This window comes from Olea europaea, chromosome 11 (assembly GCF_002742605.1).
Source record: "Olea europaea var. sylvestris chromosome 11, O_europaea_v1, whole genome shotgun sequence".
NCBI classification, from domain to species: domain Eukaryota; kingdom Viridiplantae; phylum Streptophyta; class Magnoliopsida; order Lamiales; family Oleaceae; genus Olea; species Olea europaea.
In genome coordinates this window covers 17,250,360-17,275,925 of record NC_036247.1, presented here as the reverse complement: position 1 = coordinate 17,275,925, position 25,566 = coordinate 17,250,360, and the positions used below count along the sequence as shown (strand labels likewise).

General features: G+C 33.8%; 1 protein-coding gene and 1 long non-coding RNA gene across 2 annotated transcripts; both read left to right on the top strand.

The window, feature by feature from the left end:
- The first annotated feature begins 6,503 nt into the window (after positions 1 to 6,503).
- On the top strand, positions 6,504 to 7,369 carry LOC111403623 (chaperone protein dnaJ 20, chloroplastic-like). Its single transcript, XM_023032192.1, has 2 exons — positions 6,504 to 7,050; positions 7,135 to 7,369. Exons 1-2 carry the CDS (start codon positions 6,571 to 6,573, stop codon positions 7,258 to 7,260), a joined length of 606 nt encoding a protein of 201 aa, XP_022887960.1. The 5' UTR covers positions 6,504 to 6,570; the 3' UTR covers positions 7,261 to 7,369.
- Positions 7,370 to 19,992: 12,623 nt separating this feature from the next.
- Positions 19,993 to 25,126, top strand: LOC111403622. The gene is made up of 2 exons (XR_002704499.1): positions 19,993 to 20,179; positions 24,732 to 25,126. It is a non-coding gene; the product is annotated as an uncharacterized LOC111403622 (long non-coding RNA).
- Positions 25,127 to 25,566: the final 440 nt, after the last annotated feature.

Here is a 25,566-nt window from a genome sequence, read left to right as displayed (position 1 = left end):
AACAAGCTGTCTTTAACTAGATTAAGTTCAAGTACACCATTTGGAGTAGTGTTACTAAGTGATACCACCAAAGTCTCCCCACTATCAGGCAATGAACTCATAAGTAATAGTGCTTGCATCTCATCATCTAGCACTATTTTTATTGTGGTTAACTGATTTATTAAGTCTTGGAATTCACTCAAATGCTCAGCAATTGATTTTCCTTCCTTTAGCTTCATATTTACAAGCTTTCTAAAAGCAAAAGCTTTATTTTGAGTAGTCTTCCTCTCATAGAGACTCTCCAATTTTTCCCAAAAGCCATGGACATCTATCTCTTGGGATATATGATAGAATACAATAAGGTCAACCCAGTGTCTAATATATCCAATTGCTTTCCTATTTCATAATAAATTTATCAATCCAAAAAATTAACTATGGTGATTAAATATACAAGTAAATGATCCAAGAAAAAAGAAGAGAACGCAACACCAAATTTTTTTGTGGAAAAAAATTCTCCAGTATAGAGGGAAAAAAAATCACGGTACAAATTTGGCCAAATCCACTATAATAAATAAAGATTACAATATTCAAATTTATGCCCCAAAACTTGAATTTTCAACAAATTGAGAATACCACAATAATAATTTCCAAGACAACAAATAATCTCACCAAAAAAAAAGCCCATGTACATTAGATTAAAATTTAAATTTTTATTAAAGTTAAAGTTAACAATTAATTTTAATCTCATATTTCTTGGCACCAACAATTTTTCAAACACACATTTCATAAGCTTTTTATGAAAATATACTAAATTTTGATTTTAATCTCCATCAAATAGGGGCTAAATTTAAAATTCAAATTTTTTGAATTGATAGCACCATGCTGCAAGGTGCTATCAAACTATGCAACCTGCATGACTAAAAGAAGCAGCCATTTTAGGCTCTTTACTCATGAGTTGAGGACGAGCTCAGCTCACAAATTACCAGCTAGCTGGCTCGCACGCGAGCTAACATATGAGAGCCGATGAGCTAATTTTACGATTGATTTCATGCTCATCCCGCAACCGGATCTCACCTCAGGAGTGAGTCTAAGTTAGCTCATCTCGCAAGTGGGACTATTTTTATCTCTAATTGATTAGAATGCTTTAGATGGGATAATGAGATGGCCTTGGCTCAAGACATAGTCAATGTAGAGAGAATTCTTTGATTTGTGACCCGTTCGAATGACTAATGTTATTTTATTATTATTATTCAAATTTTGGTTGTGAACTTTGCAATTGTTGCTTTGATCTTTGAAGTGTTTATTGAATTTTAGGATTGTTTAGGTTGTGTAATTACAAATTTTGCAACTGATTTAGTTATATGCTATCTTCAAATTTTACAAAAATTGCCTATTCATTGTATATTGAATTTTGATATCTATCGTTTTCAAAAATTTGAAGTGAAATACGGTTTAGTCCTGAACTTACATATTTAGCTAATATCTGCCTATACGTAGATTCTGCTTTCAAATTTCAAAGTGAAATTTTTCTAAATGGCTAGCAATTGCATATTTAGTAGGATACCTTTAGGAATTTCTTGCATAAAAATTTTGAGTGAAATTTGGCGAAGTGTGCAACACTTGGAACATTTAATTTAGATCTACCTATGGACAAGTCCGAAAAAGAAATTTAATAATATGGGAAATTCTTACAATTTTATTTTTTTTTCCAGTTTCATCCAACTGTTCCAAATGGACCTCATAAAATTTTGAAAAATAAGTTCAATTATTACAATTTATAGTCAAATGTCTATTACATGTTGTCAAAAGCAAATGGTTACATCCATTTAGAATAGCAATATTGATTATACTCATTGTACTTGTAACCAATATATATACTCTTCAAGAGTCGAACACACGAGTCATATGCATTTTGTATCACACTCATCTCCCAAGTATATTTATCAGGTACGGTTATTTCATAGAACCATAAATTATAAATAGTAACCCAACGTACATCAAGCTGATCAGGATAAATAGTCCAACCCTCAACACTTGTAACTAAATATCCGCGCTCCATTTCTTAAAAACTTTTGAAGAAAAAAATTGTAAATTATTCAGTGATTGGAGAGCATGTTCATGTGATATATTTTTGCCATGAAATTTATTTTAGTACGCCATTTCTATCAATATAACATGTACCAATATTCTTCATTTTCGAGCATAACATCATAATTGTGCATAATTCAAAAACTTAATTGTTCATAATTCATGAATTTCTTTCATTGATCCAGGTCATTTCAATAACTTGAAACAAGAAAGTTGTACATGGTCATGATTATGACTGACTATGACCGTGATTATCATTGATATGCCAACAGCCTGTTATTCATTTAGTATGTGACGCCTACAAAAAAGAATGGCACACTAATGATTAGAACACAATGTCAATTACAATAGACTTTAATGATTCATGAAAAATTATCAAGGTGGAGATTTCTAGAAAAATATCAACATAAATACTTTCAGTGAAAAGCCAAATACATATATATACACTTAACTCCACTCACTTCGTCTTTGTGTGATTGATAACTTTAAATCTGAGAAAATATTTTACCATAATTAAATATTACTCTAAAAATATAAGAAAACAAAATGGACGACACACGGTATGCACTGCACCTTGTGCGTACTTGGTGTGTACATGGTATGCACTTCGGGTACACCGTACAATTTTTCATAATTATATATTATTTGTTCTATGAGTTAAATTATCATTATCATCACTCTCATCTTCAGTCACCACTTTCTCATTATCAAGTAAGATCATTACCATTTTGTTTGAGCATCGAGATACAATGTTCCCCAAATTCAAGCATTTAAAACGCTTGATATACTTAATTCTAGGAGATTGAAAACCTTACTTGAGTTTATTTTTGCTAGAAACTTCTTCTTTTCCCCTAGATTGTTCGACCTTACTATTTGATATAGCCCCATCACTCCTATTATTATTATCTCAATTTGATTTTCAAGGAGGATTAGAACCCAAAGAATACCTGGCTACTTCTTTCCTTTTTAATTGCCTCTCTACCTTCATAGCTATATCACCATGTCCTCCAACTTTAAATAATGTTGTAACTCAATTACATTCGCTATATCCCTACAGGGGCGGACTCAGACAGTTAGAACTGTGGGATCAAAAATGAATTTTCTTTTCGAACAACGTATCATTAACAAAAATAAAATCATGTGCTACTACAATTGAATTTAGGATTGGGCTTTTTGGGCATTGGGTTAGAAAAATTAATTGGGTTGGCTCACTACTTTGACAGAAAATTACATTTTAAGCAAGGGAAAAAAAAAGGAAAATCCAAAAATCTGTGAGGTCATTTGACCCCACATGACCCCATGTGGGTCCGCCAGTGTGTCCCTAATTAATCCAAAAATTGGCTATTGTAGCCTCTCTATCCTCCTCAACATTTGCCCCAATCATAGCTGTCTCCTCCTCCTTATAATTATCCTCTACACTCCTTGATCTTTAGCTAAGGTTTTTCAATTTTTGATAAAGGTCTCTATAGCAATAACTAGGCATAAATCTCCTCTTCATGAGAGCTTTTACCCCACCCCATATTTCTATAGGTCTCTCGTGATTCATTCTCCTATTTGTCACCAATTGATTCCACCATATTATTGCATAATCAATAAATTCTATCACTATTATCTTTAACATTTTCTCCTCGAAATAATTATGGGATCAAAGATCAATATCAACTTCTTCTCCTACTCCAAATAAGCTTCAAGATTGTTTCTACCTTCAAATGAAGAAATTTACATCTTAATATTGCCCAAATTTGGATCAACTCTACCTCTATCTCAACCATCAAAGTCTCTAAGATCTTCTCTAGGCCCCTTTTCACACCTATCCCCTCTTTTCCTCGTCTTACCCACTTCAACCATCAAGATTTGGTCATCCTCATTCTCACTTTCTATTTTATTCTCATTTTCAAATTCAACCTTAGGATCACACTTATCTTTCCTCCTAACAACACGAACTCTTTTTAGTTGTTCCCTTCATAAGTTTGTAATCACAGTAAGCTACCTATGTATTCTATTTCTAATTTCTCCAAACACTACATCTGTCCTCTCAAATTGTGTTGCATTATTTTCAACATGAAAATTTTGTTGTTCTAATCTCTAGATGTAGATTCTCATTTGTCAGATATCTTAATAACTAATAAAGTAATCCTTACGTGTTTACATTCAAATATTTCATTCAATATTGGATTTTTTCCCGATAATTAGCTCACCATTCTTGCAATTTTTCTCTCTATGCTTTCTTTGTCAAATTCTTCGAGGAATTAACTAGACTCAATCAAGAATTCAATCTTTATAATGTTCAGTTCAACAAGAACTCAAGAAATAAGAAGGATAATAAGACTTGAGAAATGACTCAAGAAGAAAATATCAAAAGAAGAATGAGAACACCCCAAGGATTCCAAAAAAAGGTTTCTTGAAATTGGTTTATAACCTTTTTTGAAATAGTAATAAAGATGGTGTTTCTTGGGAATTGACACCACAAGAATTTCAAGATAGGGTTCCTAAAATTTAATATTCTTTTCTTGGACTTTTTCTTACCTTTTTTCTTGAATTTCTTGGCTTTTTTTGTTTAATGTTCTTTGCCTTTTATTTTAATATTATTTTCTTTAAAATTATCCTAAATATTTTTCTTACCATTTTTTTTTCATCCACACCTCTTCTACCACCTCATCCGACCCCACTCCTTATCCACTTCATTAATTTTCTTACATATTTATCCTCTTATCCTTTTGAATTTATTTGGATAATTCGAGATTGCTAAAAACTTCTTACCTGTCTTGCTCTTATGTAGTTATTACTCATCATTTGATACTTTCTTAATAACTTCTTGAGATCCAAGTAAATAAAAGTATGAGGGTAAAGTCAACTTTTTAGTTAAAAAAGGTCTTTTTAACGAAACACTTTAGCGATTTTTAAAAGCTCTCGTACCAAAAAAATCTCCCTTAGTTTAATCTTTGTGTACCTATAACATGATTTCTAGAACATTGATTCTAGAAGCTTGATACGTATTTAACGATATTATTTAAAACTTAAGCTATCAAATTATCATTAAACTTTTTATTAAAAAATTTGGATTGAGAACAACTTTCTATCCGAACCCCAACTGCACATGCCAGGTAATAGCCAAAACAAAGATATCTCTATCTTGAGTGGGCCCCATACTTGACTTTCAGTGAAATTTGACAGAAAATTATTTCCAGACAACACTAGGCAATCTTTCATTGGAAATTGGGAAAAAAACCATAAAAACACCCAATGCAATGGTCCGCAAGTATGATGGTCCTAATGATGATCCTGCATGTTTTTCGTGTGTATCTCACGGGTGGATTTAAAAAACCTCGCGAATTGACTTGGGTTACAGGTGTGGTTCTGGGGGTATTGATCGCATCTTTTGGCGTAACTGGTTATTCCTTACCTCGGGACCAAATTGGTTATTGAGCGGTGAAAATTGTAACAGGTGTACCTGAAGCTATCTTTTGCTGAAGAAGTTTTGATAGCTACGGATCACAAAAAACACTAAAATCATAACAGAAAAATGTATTGTGGAATAATCGATGGTTTCTTTTTTAGTTCCGAAAATGAAACTAAAATTCAAATAGAAAAATAAAAAGAATGTAAATAGTCTTTCTTCTTTTTGTTGTTGCTTGAATATTTTATATTCAATTGAATATAATAAATAAAAAGGATTTTTGTTTTCAAATCAAATAAATCATTATTTATCTATAATTCGTTGGAACAAAAAAAGGGGCCCGGCTAGGTACTGACCAGGCCAGGCCAGGCCATCAGAATAAGAAGGGCCTTTCGAACAAAATCAACACAAAGATGTCTTCTTCTTCTTTTTTTATTTTTTTTATTTTTTTATTTATAGGCTCGTTCGAGCCCTTCCTTTATCTAATTATCTACCCAATGCCTACTCACAACGTTTTTTTCCCTATTTTTATTCCCTGTTCCTTCAGCATTATTTAATATAAAGTGGAAATTCAACTTTTGTAGATCTTAATTAAATTAATGAACTTCAATGTACTTTTAATGTTTGTTACTTTGCAAGCACATATTACCATTCGAAGTGACCATGAGCAATCTATGTGTTAAGTATCGAAATAAATATGTCACTTAATCATTTCGTGACAGTAAAATTAGAAAATAAATCATTCTTTAAATAATGACATTACTTACTCGGTGCTCTATTCATTCATCAAGTAAATATTTTGTAGTCACAACATGATTAAGTGACATGTGTACTTCAAAAATATGAGCTAACAATGCTAGGTTCGAAAACAGAGAGACTTATGGTTAAAGATTTGACACTGATAAAAGTTATAAGACCTAATTCATATGTAACTGAAATTTTTAGTACCAGAAATGAAATTATCCCTAAAAGGCTTCAAACTCATCTAGAACTGTACTGGTCAAATTCTGTTTTCCTATATATACATACAAACTCGGACAGTCAAGGAATCACAGAAGAAGAAAATTTTAGAGGCAAATCTAAAAACGAAAAAGAAAAGCAAAAGAATGAGTTGTGCAGTAGTTTCAGGTTCCGAAACCTGCTTTCACTTCTGCTCGAAACCCGACAAACCCACCAAAAATTGCATTCCTGAAACAGTTTCAAGCGTTTCCTTCGGTTCACAGTTGACAAAATCAAGAATTCAAATCAAAACTCCACTTGGGATTTCCAGAAACAAAAGGTGCAGAGCCAGTTTTAAGGCATTTAATTCATCAACGCAAAGCACAGACAGTTTCTATGATTTGTTGGGAATTACAGAAAGTGGAACAATTGCTGATATAAAGAAAGCTTATAAACAAATGGCAAGAACATATCATCCTGATGTGTCTCCACCAGAGCGTGTGGATGAATACACCAGGAGATTTATATTGGTTAAAGAGGCTTATGAAACCCTTTCTGATCCACACACCAGAGCTCTGTATGATCGAGATTTAGCTAGTGGAATGGGCTTCAATTTCTCTGCTGGAAGAGGATATGAATATAACCAGGTAACTAGAATCTGTAATTTTATTCATTCATAAGCTATAAATCTTGTGAAAATATACTGAATTTTTGGTTTATTCATCGAACAGAGATCGGAAGAGAGACATGGGGAGTGGAAAATGAGGTGGCAGTCTCAATTGAACGATTTGAAGCAAAGAAAAACAAATTCCGGAGAAAGAATGTCTTGGGGAGCTCGAATGCGAAGCCGAAGATGAAAGCTGTGTATTAGACTATGATAATTTTTTCTTTTTCGATTTTAGTGTCCCTATGTATATTCTGAACTTTCTTGTTTTTACTAATGAAATAGTTATTCACTTGAGTTTATTCTATCAGACAATATTAAAAAAGAAAAAGGGTTAAATTTGACCATTAGATAATCAGATCCATTTTGATACTGCATATACTAACTGTAACATTTTACCCATAATCTTCAAGTTTCAACCAGAGTTTGTTTTCAAATCCAACAAAATTCACGCTCAAGGTTCTTTCGACATCAATCATGGATCCAAAAGAACTGGGGCTCAGTTCTGTCCACATCTCACGCATAAAATTACCCTCAGCCACATTGCAGAAGATGAAGATGATCGACCTTTGAAACCATAAGAACACTAGAGAAACATTCACAATGATGAAAAAATATGATGAACAAGCACTAAGCGGTAGGCAACAGTTGGAAAGAAGAAGAAAGAAAAACGAGAGTGAAACCGAGGGTAACCCAAGAGAGTAAGCTAGCTAAGGTTCCTCCGTTACATAGGAGGATCCACAACCGTTGATCTCACGAAGATCGAAGGGTCACAATTTCTCATACTTTAGTTGTCATTGACCAGCACTTGTTAATATGTTAATCCTCCGAATGACACTTTATATTTTAGGCCTAATCAACTGGTCCTTTTTTTTTTTTTTTTGGTGAAATGTTCGGACCTTTTAATTCTTTTATTAATTAATGAAGACCGAAAATTGTCCAAGGTTATTTTGCAACACAAAAACCAAAAAACATTCACACTGACGTCAAAAAACCTTTGTGCAGAAAATCTACACTTCTTTCTGCCTCTTCTTTTGCTTCTTCCTTACCTACCATCAAGAATAAACGAATTCAATAGTTAAACAATCAAAAAACCAATATGGAACTCACTGACCTTTTCCGATGTTGAGAAGATTTAGACATCTTTTGAAATTTACCAAAGTAAATACCTTGTTACTCATATATAAGGGATTATATTGTGAAAGAACTTTCTCAAGTTCTACTACATATTGTGTTACAATATTTCTAATGAAATGTACTATGATGTCAATGTGCATAATACGCTCATGAACTGTGGAATTGTCACACACACACACACACAATTCATGAGCGTATTATGCACATTGACATCATATTACATTTCATTAGAAATATTGTGACACAATATGTAGTAGAACTTGAGAAAGTTCTTTCACAATATTCTTCAAGCAAATCTTTAAACAAAAAAGAGTGCTTAATTGCTTCGGTGGTAAAAATATACTTAGACTCAGTAATATGCAGTGCAACTATATACGGGTTGATTTGAGACTTCCAAATTATACATGAATTAAACAAAGTAAATACATATGAGAAGAAGTAGACTTTATATTATCCCTATCTCCCACATAGTCCATAGTTTATAACCTTTCAATTTTATAGAACCTATTGCATTTGAATAAGACTCATGTAATATTCCACTTCTTAATCATTAGTAGGTGACTAATCTTTATATAAAACATAATGATTTGATAAGCTAGTGTAAAAGGTTTATATTCATGCATGCCAAACTTTTTCAACACATTTAACACATGGAGTTTGATGTTAACCCAACAAATAATTTTACCAATCTCTTCTATTTTCATACCCAGGATTCTCTTTGCTTTTTCTCAGTCATTTTCATGTTAAACTCTCAACTTAATAAAATTTTTATCTCATTTATGAATGTCACAGAGTAGCCAATTAGGAGATCATCATCAACATACAATAATAAGAACACATGATCATATTAGATTCTATATGTTGATAGTACAAGTAATCAAACTTACTCGTTTAGAAATCAATAGTAAGCACTAATGAATCAAATATTTTATATAACCGTTTAGGAGACTTTTTAGACCATACAACGACCTTTTAAAAAATACACATTTTCATGTTTTTGTTTATCTTTAAACCTTGTGTGGTTGAGACATAAAAATCTTTTCATCTAATTCATCACATAAAAAAAAACATTTTTTATAGCGAGGTGTTCAAGTTCCCTATCAAAATGTGCAATTAATGCAAGCACGAGTCTAATTATAATATACTTAACATTCGGAGAAAATATTTTATTATTTTTGTACGTATCCCTTAATTACTAACCTAGCTTTAAATCTTAAAGGCTCGGTCTTAATTGTACTTTGTTTGACTTTAAAGACTCACTCACAATCAATTATTGATTCGTTTTAGGTTTAGAGATTAATTTTCACATTTATCTTAAATAAAGAACTCATATCTTCGGTTAGAATTTCGATGTAACTCGAATTCTATTTTGAAGGTATATTAAGAGCTGGTTGCTTGTTTTGGATAAGTCTTGAAGAAGAAAATGACTACAAGGAGTCAAAGAAGTCAAAAGATAGACCAGAGTGAAGAGTGAAACCTCTCTCTAACAATTCATTAGGTGCTCAAGTGCTCAAAATAGGATATTCGCGCTAACTAGCAGTGATGGTGCCGCTTAAGCAGTAGTGATATTCGGAAAAATAGGGTTTCTCAATTTTAGCAATAATAGGGCTTCTCAATTTTAGCAATTTTTAGACTCCTATTCAATCTCGAACACTATATTATTGATTTTACTTGTATTAGGATTCCAACTTATCTTAGGCTCTTCTTTGTATTATAAATATGATGAGCAAACCTCTTGGAAAATCATCCTTACATTTTATAAAATTTGTAATCCTTCATATTATTGATATTAATGAACTTTTCTCCTCTATCCGTGATTTTTCCCTAGTTCTGTTTCCACTTAAATCTTATGTTTTTGTTATTAGTTTTCATACTGCTATGTTCTCGTTTATTTCTAACACATTGGTATCAGAGCTAGATTTGATCAATTCAGAGTGAGGTTTGATTTTCTATGATGACAACATGAAATAAGATATTTCACTTTTGCATCGCAACATCAAATTTTCGTGATGGCAGCTAAAGATATGAGCAATGCTCGCTCGGGACTCGGATGGATTTGGATGATACTTTATTGGAATTTTATAAGATGCCATCAACTTAAATGATGGAGAAGAAACAATGTAAAGATCGAAATGTCCTATTACAAATTTATCTTCATTCATCGAATTATATTCTTCAAAACGTTTTAAATGAGAAAATTGTCGATACAGTATGATTGAAATTAGAGCAGTTACTCATGACAAAATGCTTAACAAGTAAATTTTACTTGAATCAGCAATTGTACTCTCATAGTGAGATAGAAGACACAACTCTAGAAGATCACCTATCTATTTTTAAGGGAATTTTCATTGATATGAAGCCATGTAGATTAAGTATGATGAAGAAGATTTATGAATGATTATATTGTGTTCCATGCCCGCTTCATATATGTCTATTAGAGACACTATTTTGTACAATCACGATACTCTCACCATTGAAGAAATATATGATGCTTTATTTTCAAATGAGAAGATGACGTATCTTGTTAGATTTGAGACTCATGGAGAAGGGCTTTTTGTTCATGGTGGTTACATATGGGACAGGTCAAAGTCTAATTATAGTAATAAAATTTGTAATTGCTGTAAGAAGGAGGATATTAAATTTGATAATTATAAGTTGTAGAATAAAGAAAAATTGGTTGTTACTAATCAGAAGAGAAAACAACCAGAAAATTTAGTTAAAGACAATATTGTAGAATATTTCTACAATGATGGAGAACTTTTGGTTATTTGTAATGATGAATCCAAACCTAATGAGGATTAGATACTTGATACACTTTATATGTGTCATATTATTTTTCAATCGGGATTGATTTTCAACATATGAAATAAGTTCTAAAGGTGTTGTTGTGATGGAGAATAATGCATCTTGTGAGCTATCGAGTATTGGAATGGTCGGGACTAAGATGTTCAATGGGATGGTCAGGATAGTTGGTGATGTGAGACATGTTCCACATTTGAAGATAAATCTTATCTCTTTGATTACTCTTGACTCAAAAGAATACAAATACACTAGTAAAGGTGGAGTCCCGAAGGTTAGTAAAGGTTCTCACGTTGTGATGAAGGAGCAGAGAAGCTCCTAATTATATGTCTTACACGGTTCTATAGAATCTTTTGATACAAATTTGTTGAAGCTAATCACTTAAGTAAAGTTTGAGATTAGTCCAATACAGCTGGAGTTTGGTTCCTGATCTACATTAGAGAATATATCTCATTTTAGTTTAGAAGTTGAGGATAATGCCACTATGCGACCAATGGTGCCACTATATTCTATTGCCAAAGATAGACACAGAAGAGATATTATGACTCCATTGAGGTAGGTGAAACTAATTTGGTTGCTTATATTTTAAATGTGGTCGAATGTATTGAGTTTAGTGAAGAACCTCCTACAAAAGTAATTAGTTGAGTTGACTCTGATTTTGTTGGAGATCTTACTAAGAAATGAGCTATTACATAGTATGTTTTTGACATGTTCCGAGTTTGCCTTCAGGCGCGTTTATGAAAAAGGTGAAAATTTTGTTGGAGTTAAGTTTGTGTGAAAGACTTAAATTTTGTTTCTTGCAGTGGAATTCATGTCAAGGTTGGATTTGTTAGAATTTCAGTATGAACCGAATTCTATTTTGAAGGTATATTGGGAGCCTTTTTTTTTTTTTTTTTTTTGGAAAAGTCTTGAAAAAGTAAAAGACTGCAAAAAGTTAAAGAAGTCAAAGGATAGACCAGGGCAATCAAAGGATGGACCAAGGCGAATAGCAAACCTACTTGATGGCCACTCATCAGTTTCTTGAGTAGCCAGAATAGGACAATAGTCATTCACTAATTCCCAAATGATCATTCGAGCAGTCATGGCATCGCTCGTTAGTCGCAAATGAGCTGTTAATGCGATTGATATTCGAAAAATTAGGATTTCTCGATTTTTGTAGTTTTTGAACTCGTATTCAATCTCAAGCACTTTCATTATTGGTTTTACCTGTTATATTAGGATTCCATTTTGTCGTAGGCTCTTCTTTGTATTATAAATATGAGGAGTAAACCTTTCGAAAAATCGTCCTTACATACTACACAATTTGTAATCTTCCATATTATTGATATTAGTGTATTATTCTCCTTTGTCAGTGATTTTTTCCTTAGTTAGATTTTCACATAAATTTTGTGCTCTTGTTGTTATTTTTCATATTGCCATGTTCTTGTTTAATTATAACATCTTCTTTGATTGCTTTCACCCACTTTTCTATCAGCTAATTTTCCATAACTAGCATAAGCAAAAAAAGAAAAAAAAAATTAGAATTATTACAAAACCTTTAAGGTTCCTTATGCAACTCCTCTCTTTATCTTAGCCAATTGATAGTCCACTAAAAGATCTGGCTGAATTGGATGTTATTCTACCATTGTTTTACCTCTTTCTTTGACTTTATGTTGTTGAATTTGAATCTCTACCTCACAAAGATTATATAGACATTTGTATTAACATTACCTAGTTCCATCATCAACTAATCAAGGGCACTATCTCATCGGTTATAATCAATTGCTCAAAATTAGTACTTAAACATGACATTTCAACTTCATTAAATGTGACATCTCTACTTAGTGTTTTTCCATCCCTTTTGAATTTGAACCGCAATATATACTTGTAACTCTTTAGAGTAAACTAGAAAAATCCATTTTCTAGCTCTAACTTTAGCTTTTCCCTCATTCTAATAAGAAAGAGTGATACAACTAAAAGTTATAAGTATAGAATAAGTAGCACGTTTTTTATGTCATCTTTCACGGTGATTATCACAATAACATAGTGGTTAGAGCTAAATTAACTAAATAACAAGGAGTAATAATAGCTTTACCCCCTCTAAATGATTTTGTAACACTAGATTATGTGATCTATTTTTATATTGCATCCTAAAATGCATTCAGATAACTTATTCTTATTAATAATTTTAGTTTCTACACTTATTCGAGGATCTAAAAGATGATATTTTACTCTTCTTTGGATAGAATACTACAAAATATGTTTTTATTGTATTTTGTAGGTAAAACTCAATGTTTGGTGAAGAATTTGAGAAAAATACAAAAATAGTGAAAAATGGCGAAATCCAAAATGCGAGGACTAAGTTGCAAACAATTTACAGATGAGACGAGCAATGAAATCAAGGTCGAAGATGCCAAGAATTTAATTGGATACAAATGAAAGATAAAGGAACAAGATTATAAGAGAAAATGGCTGACATGAAGCAAATCAAAAGTTCGTAGACTAAAGTACAAATACTCAAAAGTTGTCGCGAACCTTACGATGAAAATTTGAGTGTGTCAAGGGTCAATCAAGTGAGAAAAGAAGTTACAGGGATGAAATATAATCAATGTATTATCACATATCAACTTTCAGGTAAAAATATTATGCTTCAGATTTTAAATCTCGGTTTGAAACCCGTTTTTGGCATAGCAAAATTTCGAATTGGAAAAATGGTATCTCTAGAAGAATTGTAGCCTTTTGTATTATCTTTTCAACCACTTTGAATCATTTCAATTGGATATTAGGGGAGAAAGATATGAGCAAAATACTGAAAACTGTCCGGCGGAAAAAATTATACCTATATGATCGCATAGTTTTAGTTAAATACGATTGCATTTATACCTCCAAAACTCCCAAGTCCAGCTATGATTTCTTCCATACGATCGCTTTTATTTGTACTATACGATCACATAGTACTTTTTCAAAGTGAGATTTTGTTTTCTTTTCTAGTTGAAACTCTACTTTGATAATAATCTTTTGAGCAACCTCTAAATACCATAATCATTTCAGAACGTATGGAGACCTTCGTAGACCTAAACATCTCTATATTTCATCTATTTTGGAGCGAAGAACGAGGCTAGATCATCAACATTAATGGAATTGTGCAAGATTCTTGAAAATTATTCATCCAAAATTAAGATTTCAATCAAGAAAGTAGATTTTCAACTTTCTTCCATATTTCTTCGATCTAGGCGACGTTTTTTCATTATTTCTTGTATAACTTAATAATTATGATGGTTGGCTAGATTTTTCCTTTGTGTTGGATGAATGATAAACCTTATTGTTTGTTTATTCTAATTCAAGACATCTAGTTTACTATTTCTTAATTTTTTTCATTGATTTTGCATTTCTATTGAACTATTTGATTGCTTGGTCATCGGCTAGTCAGTAGGTTGCTTATTGTAGTGTATGAATACTCACAATAAGTCTATAACATGACAAAATCAACACATAAGCAATAGGTATTTAGAAATAATGTCTATGATATGTGCAACTATGTGTGATATAGGGCTGGGCAAATCTCCCGAACCGAACCGACGGAACCGAACCCGAACCGAACCGATCCGAACCCGACGGTTCTTGTCAAATTAAATACCCGAACGGGTATCTGAATTGAGAACCGACGGGTACGGTTCGGTTCTCGGTTCTAGACCAAGAACCGAAGAACCGAATAAGAACCGAATCTTTCTAATTTTTTTTTTATATTGAGTAAATCAAATTATTTTAATTTTAATTTTTTCTAAACAAATTAACAAATTAATGATTTCTAAATCCAAATTTTTGGCCCAATAATTTGTTTCATTTCTAATTTTTTAATTTTTGGCCCAATTACCCATTTTATTGTTTCATTTCTTAGCCAAACAAGATCAAATCCACTAAATAACCCTAAACACCTACAATAAAGTGCATAACGTTGTCTCGACTCTCGCACTCACTCTCGCAGTCTATCTAATATTCCAAAACTTATACAATCGTCGGCCGACACTCTGACCTCCGATCGAAGCCGTGACTTTCCCCGACGAAGCTTTGATCGTAGCGATCATTTGAACAAGGTAGTTTACTAATCTCTGACATTCCAAAACTATTGAATGTATCATTAGTCGTATTTATATAACGCTGTTATAAATGTTAAAAAATTTAATTATAGTACAGAACCGAACGGAACCGAACCGATCCGAACCGAACCGAATGGAACCGAACCCGAACGGTTCTATAATTATATTTGAACCCGACGGTTCCATTTACTAGATACCCGAAAAGTTCGGTTCGGTTCGGTTCTAAAGAGAACCGAACCGAACCGACCCGCGCCCACCCCTAGTGTGATATATCTTTGGAATCAATGCATGTTTTTCATATGAATTTGGACTATGAATAAGACCGGGCCGTGTTAAATATGGATTTAATATATCTCAGAAAAGAATGTTGAATGGAAGTGAATTATTATTGTCGTGAATGCATGAATTTACTGGATTACGAATTAAGAATTGAAATAATGGCAATATGTGGATTCAATGTTCCAATACAAACATTCACATTAGATTTGATCACTTTTTATTGCTTTTTTAGAATAAAATTATTTCAAATAACAAGCATATCACAACTCTTTTGATGTCACTATACTTCAAATTTAATAGTAACTATTGAACTACGAATTAGACCTTATTCTCATGAGAACGATACTCTTAATTTACAAATCGTATTACTTGTGGATGTCCAACAAGTATACAGACCATAACAAGTAATAAAATGGACCTAAGAGTCCGGATCTCATTCCCACGAGATTACTATTTAACAATTGGTTCAATTATTCCTAATTTTAATTTGATCGAAAACAAATAATAAGTTTTGTGATTGGTGTCTAAATTTAAATAGACTAAATTATTTACTGTACACAGCTTATCGAATTTGGATTTTAAAAGTATGAATATAGATACTAGGACTTACAAAGTATCTATGGATCCTTTTTAATTCGCCGATCATGATTCATTACAATTGTAGTGTTTGATCGAATTCTTCTAAAATATTCAATTTATCCCTTTCAATCCCATATCTCTATACAAATCAATTTTAGTTAAACGAAATATTACTTCTAAGAATTTATCTAACGATCGCAATAATTAGTATATGTATCTCTATACGTTATACTAAATTATCGAATTTTAATATGTGATCTAAATCTATGACTCACATTTCGTTTCGTAATAAATTCACAAAATTATTGAATAACGGGCCAAAAAATTCAAAGCATTAAGTGTATAATAAAAGTAGTTCTTATCTGGTTCCATTTCTGAGAGTGAGAGCCCACACATTATTCATGGGACTGACACGTTTCTTATCCTAAATTGTGCTTGCACGAATTTTTGTTTTACGTCTTAGATCTACACTTGAACCATCCTACCAATTACCAAACTGTGGATCCTGCTTCGATTCCTGGAGTTAACACTGGGAGCCATATGGAGAGGAAGTCATTGGTGTGAACAAACGCCCAGTGAGAAGAGCTCTTTTTGCGGAAGGAGTCCAAATGAGTTGTGGGAACCTGGGAGCCAATAAGGGCACATCCTGCGATTTACCTCCCTGAGCTGCTGAGGGGCCGGAGGTTCAGGGACAAGGATCTAGTCGGACGCAAGCCCGGACACCTTGTAAAAAAAAAAAAAAAAAAAAAAACTGTGGATCCTGCACTATAGTGACGTCACCTTTTGGACTGAGGCACTGAGAATCAATTCAAACTTGATCCGAACAATAAAATTCAAGTTGGTCCCGTGTCCATTCAATCATGTTTTTTTTCGGGTGGCCACTCCTAATCGGCGGCGCCAACAAATTTGCACATACCACTACCAGCCTCTGTTTCGGGGAGAATTTATAAGCATTTAATTTATAAATACTAAATAGATAAAATAAGTTGATATATTATATAATGTGTAGTTGAAAAAAAAAATTGAATTTGTTATAACTGTAATATATTATCGAGTTGACTCTTTAATTTGGGATTCGGCTAATAGGATGCGAAAAACAGTTCATGAATAAATAACTCTTATGGCCCTCCATTGGTTTCAAAAACTGGGTTCTACTGGAATTAGAAATGTAAAACATGGTACAACCGAAAAATATAAGAAATAGAATGTTAGAGACATATTTCATTTTAAGAGGTATAATTTAATGTTTATACTGATAAATTATACAACATCAATTTAACAACTATTGCTTAACTCATTTTTAATCAATTGCTAAATCAAAATTTTGTGCAATATATTGTATTGTATTGACATGTTGCATCAATACTATATAAAACCAAATTCCACGAGGCATTTAAGCGCACTAGGACCAAAATCTCTTTATTAATGATCCGACTTCACCGTCTTAATTGATTTAGCTGACTTTTGATATATTTGATTATTGATCCTTTGATTTTTTTTGTCTATGTATACTCGTGTCAACGAGCCGAGCTGGCTCGCTAGTTGAAACTTTAGGCTCGGGCTCAACTTGAATAAAATGGTCCGAACTTTTTTGCAAGCCCGAGCTTTTGCTCAACCAAGAAATCTAGGCTCGGTTCGAGCTTTCAACTCATGCCTTGTCAAGCCGAGTTGGACAGTCTCGATTTTATTTATTTATTTATGTAAAGGCAACACTCGGCTGACTAAAAAAAAGGCAACAGCACATTGCCTTGAACATTTTTTATAATAGGTCTGTGAGCTTGAGCTGACGAGCCAGATGGGTCAGCTCGAGCTCGACCGGGCACCCCCAAATGGGGCTCACCCTGAGCCTCGAGTTTTGTAGAGTCGGGCTTACTGGACAATGGGCAGCCCAAGCCCAATTACCATCCCTATCTACTTATCGATAGCACTTTTATTTAAGCTCTTTATAGTGCATAAAGTTGCGAGTTAAGCTTTATTTGTAGCTCTTGGATTGAGTCAATAAGTCCAACTCAGTATAAGATTTTTCAAATCACTATATTTTTTGCTGCCCCTATCTAAAATATTCTGACTAATGCTAGCCACAAGTCGGCTCGCATCCGGATTATCCAACTTCAACTGAAGAAGAAGAAGCAGAAGCTTCACGAGTTTGATCAAAAGGGGGACAACCTTCTTCAATTTGTTCCATTGTTGACATTTTGTACCAAAATCACTGAATTTGGAAGTTGACAGCAAGTCGACAGAGGCAGTGGAAAACAGCTCATCAGCAAATATCTCACAAGGGCATAACCATAAATGGCCCTTCATGCCCCCAGGGCATATCTCCCAGTGGCAAAGGGGAGGGCGGATAGGGCTCAGCGCGGCAGTGTGCAGAGTTCGATTCCCCGCAAGGTGGAATTGGCTTTGTTGCAAGCGGGAGTTACCATATAGGTTAACAGCCTTGGCCTATCCATGTGCTCTCTACCCTGGCTCCTGGGAGGCACATCCTGCGATTTACCTCCTTCACGATGGCCCAGGGTAGGGTCGATGGGGGCCCTTAAGATTGAGGTTCAACCTTTTTTATAAATGGCCCTTCATTACTCCCAAAAACTACTCTGTACCCATCAAAATGAACAAAACACGGTACATAGTACGCCGAAGTATTATATGGTAAATAATTATATGAAATGACCTAAAAAACAAGAGAGTAATGTACCGTTTCACAACTGAATAATTATTTCTAATATGTTAGCGGCGTCGAAAATTTAGTCTCGAATAGTGAAAAAAAAAATTCTTTAATTTGGGACAATGATTTTTATTCTAGATTACTGTATGTTGTAGATTTTAAACAATTAATCATGTAGATGTTAAAGATGAATACATGTTGAAATTATATTTTAACTATTTGGCAAATTGAAAACCCTGGAGTTCACGAATATAGTAAATCATAAAGCAGTCAAAGTTGAGTTCAATCTCTAGCAGTCATATTATAATCAAAATCTTAAATAAAATGGTTTTGTCGAATACACCTTTGGATATATCAATTGTACTAGTGTCACTACGTCTAGATCCTTTTGTCATGGTCAATATAAACTACATAGACAATTGGTAGAGTAGCAACTATTACACCTTCAACAACATAAGATGCAACATCGATAGTTAATTTCTCGATCAATATATAAAATAATGTCTTTTGTACTATTCATTCTATTATGTATTTCACTTATCACGTTGAGAGCCTTGTGTCTTTGGATTAATTACACTATAGCATGTTATGGGCTCCTCGTCTCAATCAAAGGGTTCGGCCTCTGCATGGCTCTTTGACATAGGTGGTATATCACTTCAACCTAATAACATGAAACCCAAATTAGTTTATTATCAAAATCCTTAATGTCAAATCACCAAAAGAACTATAAAGTACGGAACACATCTTAATTCATTGGGGATATTTCTTTAATACTGGATCTTAATTTTGGATTTTGAATCTTGAATATTAACTCTTTTTATTTTTTATATCTTGATTTTGTTTCTTGGCGTGCATGCCATAAAAATAGACTATTTACGACATGCGATAAATGTATGCCGTTAAAAATGAATTGCTTAAGGTATTTATAGCGTGCAAAAAAAATGCACACCATAAATGTGATTATTTACGACTCACCTGTGGGGTATGCCAAAATAATAATAATAATAATAATAATAATAATAATAATAATAATAATAATAATAATAAATTGGTCTTTTTATGGCATGCATACTTACGCCGTAAATGTCGTCTTTTTTCTTCTATTTTCGTTCTTTTCCATCCTTTCCTTTTCAAAAAAAAAAAAGGTTAAACTCTAACATTAAGGGTCCCCCACCACCCCTGCCCTGGAACATCGTGAGGGAGGTAAATCGCAGGTTATGCCTCCAAGGGTACAGGGTGGAAGACTGCTTGTACATTTGCACTTACCCAAGAGCCAAATCCATATTTCAGGATTCGAACCCTTGATGCAGCAACCTCAAGTAAAGTTGGATTTCTCCACCCTCTTCTTTTACCACTTGGAGATGTGCCCTGGAGGCGTTCCTTTCCTTTTCATTCCTACGAAAAATGGTCAACCTCTTTCCTCTTCTTACGATTTCTTCCTGCTCTCTCTGACTGCCGTTCTCTCCTAAATTACCACCCTTCAATCACCCATCAACCATTCAATTAGCCATCAGCCCATTTGGGTGGTTATTCTGATAATCTCATAAGATTTATAGAACGAGGAAGCAAATGGTACCTATGTAAGTCTATTTCATCTAAAATTTGATTATTTGTTTTTTAGTTCGAAAATTGATCTGGGTTCGTTTTGTTCTTTTCGATATTTGATTTTCTGTGATTTATTGAATTTGATTATTTCCTCAATTTATTTATTATTATTTTTTTTTGGCATTTTCAGTGCAAAAATTAAACTAGGTTTGATGTGTTCTTTTTAACTTTTTACTTTATGTGATTTCTTATATTGATTCATTTCTACTTGATTTTTGATCTTCCATTTCGTTTCTGACTCTACATCATTTTTTTTTTCACAATTCAACGAAAATAAAGAAAATAATATTTATTTTCCTGGGCAAGTTATGAACTCGAACACTCTGTTATCAAGTGCTGGAAGAAATGGATCCATGGATTCAACAGCTCTCAGAAGAAATTCCAAGCGACCCAAATGTATTTTTTCTTTTCAATGTTGAATGCGAATCTGGTTAGCAAGGTTATTATTGAACCCACAGGAATTGACACTAGATCCCAAGAACACCCAAATATGACCAAGGTTTAGGATTTAATTTTTGAACAATGAACCAAGCAACCGAAGGTATATTAAACCAACGATCTCTTGATCACAAAGTCTTGAAATCTCACCCAGATTGTGGACTTGAACCAATTTAATTAAGGACCAAAAAACCCAATAAGAACGATACTTGAAAGACCCCTTGATTACAACCCAAAGGTCTAACCCGATGTTTTTGAATGCCACAAGAAATCACTTTCTTGATAGGTTCGATTTGCCCATTGAAGAACAAGAAAATTGAAGCGAAAAGCTTCGAGAGAATTTTATTCAATAATTCATATGAAAAGTCTTGAGTATTACAATGAGAAAATAAACTTATTTCTACTAAAAACCTAGCAAGAAGTTTGAAAATGAATAAAACTCTAAAAATATAAATTTTCAGCAAAATTAAGAATTCTAGACAAAATAAAACTCCTAAGAATACAGAAATTATCAAAAATAAAAAATTCTAACCAAAACTAACAACTCGTGAATTTTGGAAACTATCCTTGTCGAAATTGACGTTGTGGATCATATCAAATGCGTTAGGAGTATGACTCAAATAGGAGTATTATGAAGAGGCATATTCGATTTGGACTAGGAGAACATTAACCTAGGGCTTAAAGAAACTAAGTTGAATAAGGAAACAAAATCCTGTTGAAATTTGGTCTCCTAATTGTAATATATTTTCTTACCTTTTAGGACTCTTCTAGGTAGGGATGTAAATGAGCCGGCTCGGGAGCCTAAAGTTTCGGCTCAGGCTCGGCCCGGTTAAAATGGCCGAGCTTTTTTGCAGGCTTGAGCCGGGCCGAGCAAAAAAAAAAAAAGGCTCGGCTCGAGCTTTTGCTTGGGCCTTTTCCGGACCGAGCCGGGCAGGCTCGTTTTCTCCTCGATTTTTTTTCTTCCTACTGCCTTAAAAGGCAGCCAAGCAAAGCAGCGTATTTTATTTAATTAATTTTTTTTAAAAGCTCGCGAGTTCACGGGCCGGCTCGAGCAAAGCCCGTGTTCCCAAAATGGGGCTCGTGTCTATCTAGCCCTGAGCCGAGCCACAGGTGGCCCAAGCCGACGAGCCCGATTGCCATCCCTACTTCTAGGGTTGGCCTATAAATACGAGACTTCTCTGGTCAGTTTGTAGAGAGTAACATAGAAGCAATATTGTTAGTCTGTCTTGTATTCTCCACACTATTGAATTAATAGATATCGTTCTTCTGCGTTTACTCTTTGTGTTCTTTTTTTTACAAATTCAATTTTATGTTTTTGTGGTATGATCTAGTATACTTCAACATTGTAATTAAATCTCTTTCTTTATAATTTGGTTTAGAGTCAACGTATGTTATTGGAGTTTCCGCGCCCAACAAGTGATATCAGAGCGATGTTGATTTTTTGTGGATTGGTTGAGATTCTTTCGAGATGGCTGAGTTGAAGTATGATATCTCACTATTAGATCGCAATACAAGGTTCTCATTATGGTAAGTAAAGATGAGGGCTATTTTGGCGCAGTTGGATTTGGATGATGCGTTGCTGGGTATTGAGAAGATGCCAGCTGATTGGACAACGGAGGAGAAACAACGGAAGGCTGTGTCGTTGATTCATCTTCATTTATCTAACAATATTTTGTAGAATATCTTGAAGGAAAAGATGGCTGCTGCTTTGTTGTTGAGACTAGAACAGTTATGTATGACTAAAAGTCTTACTAGGAAACTGGCTCTTAAGTAGAAGTTGTATTCCCATCACACGGCGGAAGGAGGATTGTTGGAAGATCACATTGCCGTGTTCAAGGGAATAGTTGCAGATCTGGAGAGGTTGGAAGTTAAGTACGATGAAGAAGATCTTGCCTTGTTCCTGTTGTGTTCGCTGCCTGAGTCTTATGCGTCGTTTCGGGATACTATCTTGTAAAGTCAACATACTTTGACTATAGAAGATGTCTATGATGCTTTGCACTCAAAGGAGAAAATGAAGCATTTAGTTGGAGCTACATCAAGGGATAGGGAAGCTCTTATATCTCACGATGGTCGACGAAGAGGCAGATCGAGAGTTAGATTTAGCAACGTGACCTGTTACTACTGCAAAATAAAGGGACATATTCGGAAGGATTGCGATATATTGCAGGCTAAAGGTGATTTAGCTGCAAATCGTGGAGTACAACCTTTGAATTCAGAGGAAACCAATGTAATTGAGAATTGTTCAGATAGCGAAAAGGTGATGTTGATCGTGGAATCTGATGTGGAGTCTAGACCTAACGAGGAGTGGATTCTTGATTCAACATGTTCACACCATATGTGTTCTGATAGGAATTTATTTCAGACATATGAGGTTGTTCAGCAAGGTGGAGTTGTATGGGAAACAACCAATCTTACTGTATTGTTGGGATTGGTCAAGTCAGTTTGAGGCTGCGAGATGGAACATTTAGAACAATTGATCAAGTTTGACGTGTTCCTGACCTAAAAAGAAATCCCATTTCGCTAAGTACCTTAGATGCAAAAGGGTATAAATTCTCTGGAGGAAATGGAGTCTTGAAGGTCCAAAAGAGAGTCCGAGTTGTACTAGAGAGGCGAAAAAGATCCCAATTGTACATTTTGTAGGGAAGTGCAAAACCAATTAAAAGGAGACATTTGGACTAGTTTAGTACCGTGGTGGAAGTTCAGTTTAGTACAGTGTCTCTTGTGTTGGGCACTGAGTCGATTCAAAACGCTGCTAGGGAGAGCGCTGGTGATTTCGCTTTGCCACCAATTTCAGCGAGTACGCTGTGTTCAGTTGCTGAGGTAGGACTCATCGAGTGTAAGTACCATGGTGTTGGCAATGTCCGGAATGCTTCTATGGACGTTGAAGGCGACAGTTCCAGCAAGGGGCCTTCTGATCAAGCATCTAGTTTGGTTCTTACTATAGGGTGTGCTTCGACCCTGTGTGATCAACATTAATTCCTTTGTGGAATTGGGAACCCTGGGGATTGGGTTCGGGTGTCGGCTGTGGACGCTGAGCAGAGGACGAGTGTTTGATTTATATAGAGTGTTTACTGTGTTGAAGAGATTCGACTAGTTAATTTTGATGCAGATGAATTTGAAATCTAGGAATTTCGTTCGTAACACCAAAATTTGAGTCCAGATGGAGATTGTTAGGAGTATGACTCAAATAGGAGTATTTTGAAGAGGCGTATTCGACTTGAACTAGGAGAATATTAACCTAGGATTTAAGGAAACTAAGTTGAATAAGGAAACAAAATCATGTTGAAATTGGGTCTCCTAATTGTAATATATTTTCTTGCCTTTTAAGATTCTTCTAGGGTTGGCCTATAAATAGGAGGCTCTTCTGGTCAGTTTGTAGAGAGTAACATAGAAGCAGTATTGCTAGTGTGTCTTGTATTTTCCCCACTGTTGAATTAATAAATATCGTTCCTTTGTGTTTACCCTTTGTGTTCTTTCTTTACAAATTCAATCTTGTGTTTTCGTGGTGTGGCCTAGTATATTTCAACATTGTCATTAAATCTCTTTCTTTATAATCCAGTTTGAAGTCAATGTGTATTATTGGAGCTTCTGTGCCCAACAAGATGTTCTTCTTAATTTTCTAATCTTATTTGTTTCTATTGTTCAATTGGCAACTGCCGATGTGATGTTTTGCCTTGATTCTTAGTTTTCTGCTCAGAATTTTGATTGTTATGTCAAACTTTTATGGGTACCTTGCAAATTAACTTAGTACAAGAATTGCTTGAAGGTTTATTCAACTGGTACTATTTTGATTATGTTCTTGCAAGTTCAGTAAGTATGGATTTTCTTTAGAAGGTCTATAATTGAAGTCCAGGTTTAGTTTTTGAATGTTACCATTTTACTTTCTTAGTTCTATAACTTCTATCTTTGAGATGCAAATGATTGACTTATACATGATTGAAAACACTAAAAAATATGATAAAAATGAAACAAAATGAATGTTTCAAAGCTCTTGAAATAAAGACCTGTCATTAATTTTTTACATGAGATATTTTTATCATACATTGATATGGTTGGGACTGCATATTTTTTTTTGATGTATGTGAACAGGTGAAGGAGATGGGTGGAAGTAGTAAACCTTCAGATCTAATAAAGGGATACAAGCAATTAGTAGAGAGGAAGAAAGGGTTTGTTGATTGGGCAAACTTGATAAACAATCATGCAGTAACTCAAGAAAAAAAGAGGGGAAGTTTACTCAGGAAGAAGTAAAAAAAAAAAAAAAACACCTGCATGTATAGACTTCAAGATTTATGTTCGTCACTTGGTCTTTCGAGGATAAATGCAAGTTTAGTGTTTTTGAGGGAAGGTTGTGATAGTATGTGGCATGGCTCTCAAATTTTTTTATCATATTTTTTATTTGCTTGTTTAATCATGTGGCTTTAGCAAATACTAGTAAAGAGTTGCCTATACAATAATACTTATTTATTAAATTGGTTACCAAACAAGTAATCCGAAAAATGTACAGCAATTAAGACCTTCCAATAACGAAATTAAGTTTGCACATTCAATGAGTAAATCATCATAGCATGACAAAAAATCGTAGCTCTTCACTTAGACAGGATCTAAACTGAGAGTTTTTGTATACTTGTATACAAGGTTCTTTCCCCCTTTTGTTCATGAATAAAATCCTCAATCAACTAAAAACGTTAGGCTCCACTGTACATACATTAGAATAACAAGTTGCCTAAAATGTTGAATGAATGCAACTGCCTACTGTGCTTGATTGCATGTGCTAACCTATTCCTATTTGTAGAATATCTTCTCTTATCCTTTGTTTCTCTTTCAATGCTTAAATTTCAGAATTCAAATTATATAAATGAAATGCAAAAATCTTCTGCACAATATGTTTACAAAACAACATTCATTAGTTGATATGCCTATTAAA